This window comes from Contarinia nasturtii, unplaced genomic scaffold, assembly GCF_009176525.2.
Source record: "Contarinia nasturtii isolate CC-2019 unplaced genomic scaffold, AAFC_CNas_1.1 Cnas_scaffold_1371, whole genome shotgun sequence".
Classification (NCBI taxonomy): Eukaryota; Metazoa; Arthropoda; class Insecta; order Diptera; family Cecidomyiidae; genus Contarinia; species Contarinia nasturtii.
In genome coordinates, this window is record NW_022198708.1 from 1839149 (window position 1) to 1847245 (window position 8097).

The 8097-nt window shown below is 33.9% G+C and overlaps 1 protein-coding gene across 1 annotated transcript; it reads right to left on the bottom strand.

Moving 5' to 3' along the window:
* Positions 1 to 1454: 1454 nt before the first annotated feature.
* Positions 1455 to 7739, bottom strand: LOC116345955 (transient receptor potential protein). The gene is made up of 20 exons (XM_031775775.1): positions 7418 to 7739; positions 6867 to 7107; positions 6526 to 6779; positions 6337 to 6427; positions 6025 to 6253; positions 5674 to 5856; positions 5410 to 5562; positions 5202 to 5347; positions 4920 to 5074; positions 4609 to 4821; positions 4422 to 4532; positions 4273 to 4357; positions 4040 to 4192; positions 3457 to 3679; positions 3152 to 3305; positions 2871 to 3040; positions 2607 to 2782; positions 2407 to 2437; positions 1791 to 2330; positions 1455 to 1625 (listed from the first exon to the last, which is right to left on the bottom strand). The coding sequence occupies exons 1-19, from the start codon at positions 7591 to 7593 to the stop codon at positions 1792 to 1794; spliced, it is 3483 nt and encodes a 1160-aa protein (XP_031631635.1). The 5' UTR covers positions 7594 to 7739; the 3' UTR covers positions 1455 to 1625; position 1791.
* Between the last annotated feature and the right edge of the window lie 358 nt (positions 7740 to 8097).

An 8097-nucleotide genomic window follows, 5' to 3' on the forward strand; every position in this document is an offset into this window, starting at 1 on the left:
CTTTATTCACTGACTTCAAATCAACCAATTTCGCATCCTTTTATAGTTTGATGACATTCGGAAAACCCCTTGAGGGAACTTTTCACAGAGAATGGAAAAGATAAGAGAAAAAAAAATGAAAATAAATTTGCTACCACACACAGTCATGACAATCATTAATCAGGTATCAAGATAAGTACATGTTGAGCCAAGTACCAACCGCCAACTTTATGTGTGCGTTTTTTTTTTGTTTCTCTTCAATTTTATTCAATCCACACCAGTGGTGTTCATATTTAAAATCACACTGTTAAATTGATGTGTTTTTTACGTTTGCTTCCAGCTAAATCAGGATAAAGAACATGATGCCATCGAAAACATATCAGATTGGCAATGATGCCATTCACAGCATCAATCTTGCTTCTCCGACATTCCTTTTTTTCGACTTCGATATAAATACTTTTTTTCCCAAAAAGAGCGAACGGAGCAGGATTTTGCATCTTGTTCGTCATATATTGGCGTACCGAGTGTGGTGGCATTGACGTCAATTGTCCTTGTTTGACTTACTATTTTTGTTGTTGTACTTATTCCGATATCTCATAGGCAAGGCCAATTATATGCAAAATCCTGCTCACTTAGGAAATAAACAGTCTCCTTCGCGTGCATTTGGAATGTGTGCGTAGAATTTGGAATGTGTGTCTCCTTGGCAGTAGGTGGTTCACCCACATTGTACCATTTTCAAATGATTCCTTTTTTAATCGTAAGTTTTTTTTTATTTAATGAAAAATAATATTCACAGTGTTAACTGGTCTCAGTTCAATTTTATTTTAATATCAATTGCTAAATTTGAACGCTAAAGAAAATATCCGGCCGGGGTGTAGTGCGCAACAGGTTATAAAACTGAGAACCAAGTTATTCCATGAATAGCCTGAAGACATTGAAAAATAAAACTAAATAAAGAATATCATTTGTTCAACATGATGCTGCGCTCGATAAATGATATCATGAAAGCACACAACATGAGGTAACACTCACATCGTAGGTAACTGATTTCAAAGACCTCATTGCCAGCTTTGCTAAAAATAGAATCGACATCATTTCTGTGTGCACCAGAAATTACAATTCAAATGAACTCAATTATGTCCTCAGCTGGATGATGTTTACATCCTTTCAAAGTCAATCTGATCACAACGTTGAATATATTTTCAGATGTTCAATATTGCAATAATTAAAACAGAAACAGACAAAATTCGTTTGGTGGAATATTTTTAATTTCAACATTTCAAACAACTAAATTCGATGTATTTTTTTTTTCTTTCTTTACAATAAAAAACAAAAACACTTGACGATATCTAAATAATTAAATAGTAATAATTTATTCATTGTTACTGATGAAATAACACCATTCAAACATTACTTCCAAGTAAATTTGCAGTTTATTTTCACTATTGTTATCGAAAATGATATTGAAACTAGCGATTATTAATATTTACTGTTAATTTTAAATCGTGGAATTAACTACGGGCTTTAGTATTGCTAATTTTTCTTAGTTTTTTTTTAGTAAATTGCATATAACGTGTACATTGGCAGGACCTGATAAGTCTTAATTTTTCTTAGTTTTTTTTAGTTTTCTTTTTTGTGTCTACCCCCTAGGGAATTAAAAAAAATCCAACTTCAATTATATTAAATTTAAATTTCGCTGTAATTTAAAATAATCGTTTATTTTTCATATTGTCAAATGAAAAATAGTTCTCTACACACGGTGAGAACTTAATTTGTTCATTTGTAAAGAGAAAGAATTCGGCATAAATTACTTTAAATCCAACCGCCAATACTTTTTCCAGTTGTTTTCGATTTACCCTTTTCCGTTGTAAGGGGTTTGAAAATTGGTTGCGGTGTATTTGCTTCAACTGTGGATTTCGTATCGTCAACTTTTTCATCGACTTTTGTCCGTTCTACCGGAGTGGGCGAAGTCGGTTTGGATGATATTGCTTTATCTGGCATAGAAGCATCTGGTGTTCGTGATCGTGAAGAACCCGATATTGGTGACATAGTTCGAGATTGGTCTGGAACTGGTGATGCTGATGTCATTGGCAAAGATGCTCGCGAACCACCACTTTCAACTAAATCAGTCGATGGTGGACGGCTATCTCTTTCATTTGGATCTTCAATAATTGGTGAATATGCTCGGCTGGTCATGGCAGACGCCACATTATCTGATTGTGTACTATTATCTGACTCGACAGACAATGTCGATGTTTCGACTTTCTCTTTATTGTTTTCTGGTTTCTTATCTATGTCTACTTTTTGTTCAACGGAGGGTTCCTGTATTTGTTTTCCATCATCTGTCGATTCTAAAGTAATTCATAATAAAATAATAAAAAAAAGTTTAACGAAACGGAAAATCCAATCACAAAAATACATTCAAACCTTCTTTTTGTTCACTTTGTGGTTTTGAATCCTAAGAAAAGTATCGAAAAATTGAGATTAAAAAATTAATAATACGACTAACTTTTGTTGAGCTGAATTTTCCGAACCGGAATAGCTAATTCTTTGCAATTCCACTGGAAAAAACAGTTCTTTGCCGTAGCTACTTTGTAATGATTACATAATTTTATCTAATTAAATACCATGCTAGTTTTTGAAACCGTTCGAAGTATTGATTTACGCAATTGTTGCTTTGCACCTGATTCCACTTCTGCCGTATTATTTTCGGCATTACTTTCTCTTCGCATGGTGGGCGCCATAAATTTAACATATGCAACTCGAGTGCTTGGTTTAGCTTCCGACAATTTTGGATTGTATTCTTTTTATATTTATAAGAAAAGAAAAGAACGACATCGATGTGGAATTAGATTCATTTCATTGTGACAATGTGATGTCTGGTAACTTACCAACAATTTTTTGAGTGTTCATTTTAAGTCCTTGATTGACCTCTTCCAAAATACGACGTCGCAGACTGCGCCTATCGCGACGTGTTAGTGAATTTCGTGTTGATCCGATCGGATCTCTGACAACCGAATTTTGTCGTACAATGGCATTCCAATCCTCCTTTTTGCTTTTGCTGAATCAATAAAATAGACAAGATGAAAGAGATAAAGAAAAAAACTCAACCATTCAGCAAAACTTGAATACGCGACAAAAGCCACAAACATTCAACAAATAAATCACGTACTTTCTATGTAAGGAACGTTTATTAATTGCTTGAGCAATCGATGAAAAAACGTCGCCAGATGCGTTTTTCACTGCTTCGCTGATCGATTCAACAATACCAATTTGGAAATCTTTTAATATGCGACGTTCCATCATTTTGCCCTTTTTGCCAGCAACTACAGAAATTCAACCAGCAGCAAACCGCATTCACCGCAACAGAATTATGAAATAGAGAATGAAGAAACACAAAAAAAGAAGAAATTTTTTGAAATAAAATCCATGAGCCAGCAGTGTTATATGAGATATTTTGGCAAATGTATCATTTACATTGTGCATCGCTTGGATTAACATTGGGTGTTTTCATGCCGTTCGTATTGAAAATATCAATTAATTCAAATCGTAGTGTGCTAATATCTTGACGAATCTCCATAACGTCGTCCTCGGTAATACCGAAGTCGTCACGCTTTCGTTGTTCGGCTGTTATATAGCGACGTACCAATAAGCGCATTACATTGTCATGACGCTTTTTAGCTTTATCTTGAGACCTTTTCTGTAAACAAATTATGGCGAAAAGAAACAAACAAACATAATGTTGTTAAAAACCGTATATAAAATAGAGACAAAGAGACACAAAGCTACACGAAGTAAAAAAAAAATGTATAAAACCAACACGAATATATCGAATGCTGCCAATAAATTGCTTATCCGATGGATTTGAAGAATCATTTGTATTTATTTTGATAGAAGCCATGTCAATTTGTCAATGTAAGTGCAAGCTCTCTTCAAATCGAATAAGCAATGAATATCGGTGCTGGCGATACGTGTGTGGTCGACGGATTTATTCGTTCATCGTAAATGTATGCATTGTGAGCCACTGTACAAAATACTTCGACTATGTGTAATTACTTACGATAAGACTTTTGGTTGTTCTTCTAGCATCGCCAAAACGAAATAGTTTTGTGGTTGGAAATAAATTGAACGGAGGCGGTAATGTGCCTCCATCTTCAAAATAACTCATCCACAATTGTGAACGGGCAAATTTCCATTCGCTATCTGATCGTTCCTATATTTACCATAAATGCCAATGTAATCTCGATGATTGTTGTTAAGTCAAGCACAATGAGGATATTCTTTGTTACTTACCGAGATTATCTGATATGAATTGCTCATCATAGCAATCAACATGTTTAGAAGCACAATTATGTTGATTACACTGTACGACCCAAACCTGTAAATTTGTTGTTTTTAAAAATTTAAAACAAATTAAAAAACAAATTAAAAAAACAAATTACATTAACATCGCCCAAAACCGTGTGAAACTTTTAATGCCCTGTAATTCAAAGGCCATCAAATCAACAAGACCGAACGATGCCCAAAACAATGATTGAGATGTCTCGAATAGGCTATGTTTTATAACATAGAAAAGAAAGATAAAATAATATCATTTTTCATCAAACGTTCAATTCAAATCTCGTTTACTTGGCAAAACGTCTCCAAATTCCGCACGCTTTTTCATTATTATCGAAATCAGCAATATCCGAATTTGAGAAATGATAGCATTTCTTCTTCTCCAAATCTGCATAGTACCAGAGCAATTGATTTAAACCACACCCGAATGCAAACAAAACCAATGTATAGATGAAGAAAAATTTGATAATATCGATTATCATTCGACCGAGTGACACTTGCAATCTTCAGAATTTGGCAATTTTAATTTAAAGAGAAAATTAATGAAAATTTTTAAAATTTAATTCAACATAAATAAATAATTTAATTAATAAATTGCTTACGGTCCCAAATGAGGATTGATGGAGAATATATGCACCAATTTGAGAAATGAAAATATCATGCCAGCCGCAAAAACACCTTCAGATAATAACATTGGATCGAATGGATCCCATTCTTCGCGCGGATACCATGGATCTTCACCGAGTGACAAATCTCTCTGCACCATGTGAAAGAAAAAAGAACAGTGCTGGTTATCTTAACATTTTTCCACGATAATTGAACCATTTTATAGGCAGGTGCATTTATGTGGATCTTTTGATTGTTCAGGTTTCAATTGAACTTACTTGCACAACATACCACGAAGTGATGCGAAGCCCAATCCATGTAACATAAAATGTATTCGATATAAAATCGATTATATTCCATAGATCACCTATATAATCAGCTATGCCGCTTGAATACAGCGAATTAATTTCACCCCAAATCAAACCTGAATACATCGAAACATATTTTTCAAATAATAATATCATAAACCATTACACTGATATATACTTATGATAAATATTATGATGCAAGAATCCGTTGGACCAGGAATGGCGCCACGTTCATGTTCTCTCCAATCTTCTAAAATGTCAAGCGACCAATTTGTACCAATAAATTCAAGTGCCAAATATTCAATGCGCTGTGAGGCCGCTCCAAGTAAAACTGTTTTTTTTTTTTTAATTGTTATAGTTATTAGATGAAACATCCAGTTGTTAGACAGGCAGCAAAAGGCGAATATATAAACATAATGCATAAATTTACTGTTTGACTTACGTAAAAATGTTGCATAGCTTGATGAATGGCAAATAAATTTGACAAACGGTTTTTTCAAGAATTTTCCTATTTGAGAAGATGGCGCAATCATATAAATCGTGCTGTAGATTGGAAACATGCAACTCAATTTTGCTACTTGAATTAGTTGCCCGGAAATGCTTTTTCTTCGAAACCCTGGTAAACCTGTGGTACAATGCAACATAATTCATATGTTTAGTTTTGCATGAATGTCAAGATAATTTTACTTTTGTCTATATTGTTATTCTATCGATCTAACGTTCAGGTTGGAAAATGGCAAATATATTATTTTATTTCTTACAGCAAATGTAGTCCATGGTTTGGTGCACTTACCTTCGTACCAAATGCTCGCAAGCAATTGCTGCACCGATGGATGTGCTACAAATTGTTTTTGTTTGTAATTGATAGCTAATTTTAATCGATCTAGCGATTGATGGTCGCCTGGTTCCCAGACATCTGCGCCTGGTATTGAATTGAAGTTTAGCATGATTTCCAATTCTTGTGATGTACGCGAATGGTCAAGCAAAGATTTTGCAAAATCTTGAACCGCTTGACGCATTTCCTGTAATTAAATCGTCACGATAGCATAGTTCATTACTGAAATTATTCAAAAATACACAGTAAAAAAATCATATCTGTCATTACATTGTATTCGGTGCGAAATTCGGTTTCCATTCGACTTAAACGTCGAAGCTCCCATGATAATTCAAAGGCAGTAAGTATTGGATCGGAAGAGCTAAATAAAATAAGGAACAAATTCAGATGCGAAGTGAATGCAAAATGATTTTTTTTTTATATTTTTTGAAATAAAACAAAAAATGAAGTTGAACGCACCTTAAAGCTATTAGTGAACTGGATGACAATGCCCGATAAGCGTTAATACGCGATTGTGAATGACGCAATGAATCCGATGAACTTGATGTAACACATTCATCGCAACCACATCGTGCGTCGTGTGGTACTGGCAGTGTGGCACCTCTGTCTAACAGTAACTTTAGAATTTCATAATTGTTTCGGTGGGCAGCCAATATTAATGGTGTTATATCCGGTGTAAAAGTTGATGCTGAACTATCAACCGATTCCCATGACTTTCAAATACACACAAGAATAAAACGAATTCGTTATAAATTTGTTATTTGAAATGAAAAAAAAAAACTCAAAATTTTCTTTAATACATAGGGTTCTCCGTCTTTATGGTGAGTCTCTTCGTGTAGCAAGAGCAATTCCACTGCTTCGACATATTGCTCGCTGATTGCATGTAATAGAGCATCGTTAACTTTGATATTTTCTTGAAGTAAGATTTTAATAAGTTCGATATTCTCATTTTCGATTGCCGAAATCAATGCCGAACGATTTAGCGGATCCACACAATTAACATTTAGCTCAGTCGGGTTATCTTTGTGCTGAGCTATTAATCTACATTTAGATGGAAAAGAAATATGAAATTAAAATTGTTAAATTTTTGTGTATAAATTGACTCATGATCGATACTTTATATCCCCTGAACATATATACAATTTTCAGTACAACAAGTGAGTTGTCTGCTTTCGTTGACTTTTTCTTGTGTTACATCCATAATGTTGTTTTACATGTAAGTGTTAAGTGTGATGCGACAACAAAAGGATACAAATGACACAGCAGTCTGCTGCTTTTTTACATCTCTCTTTTATTTTTTTAATCAAATTTAATTGGCAACAAAATAACGTAATTAAACAATAGCATTTACCGACGCACTCCAGCGCAATCACCCCGTTCGGCACTTAATAAAAATTTCTTTTCGGTGGCAGTCAGCACATAATCCTTCTCATCTGGAAGCGAATCATATGAATTAGCATGTGCATCACTGTTGGTTGCCGCTTCTGGATCTGATTGAATTAAATTCTCTTGTGATTGGGAACTCATTTGTGAATTGAAAGTATAAGAAATACAGATTTTTTTTATTTTCACTTTTAATTAACAGTAAAAGCAATCATTGAATTTATATTTTCACCATGACTATTTTTTGGATAATTGGCATGTAATTCACAATCATTATTCGACGAAATTTACGATTGATTTTTTTTTTTTTTTTAATTTTACAATAGCATTCCGAGGAAGACAAACGGTTTGTACAACAACACTAGAAAATCTACATCATTTGTCGAAACTTAGTTGGTCACTGTGATGAAACACAAGTAATTCTATGCTCTTTTAAACAAACACAAAATAAAACCATAGATAAAATACGCTTACCGATCGACAATCGAGGCTAATCTAATTATCAGTTTGAAAGTAGGTACTTTATTCTAATGGAATGACCAGAGTGATACAACGACCAAGAATTGAAGTTGTCTAATATTGTGCATTATTGATTTTTTTTTTGGCCGCCACACATTCGATTTGTTTGGTGACTACGTCTATTCATAT

Excerpts from the sequence above, each read along its gene's own strand:
- LOC116345955 (XM_031775775.1), bottom strand. The coding sequence starts at position 7,593 with ATGAGTTCCCAATCACAAGAGAATTTAATTCAATCAGATCCAGAAGCG. Across the intron at positions 5,563-5,673 it reads AAGCTATGCAACATTTTTAC|TTTTACTTGGAGCGGCCTCA; the intron begins GTAAGTCAAACA and ends AAAAAAAAACAG. Across the intron at positions 2,783-2,870 it reads GAACACTCAAAAAATTGTTG|AATACAATCCAAAATTGTCG; the intron begins GTAAGTTACCAG and ends AAATATAAAAAG.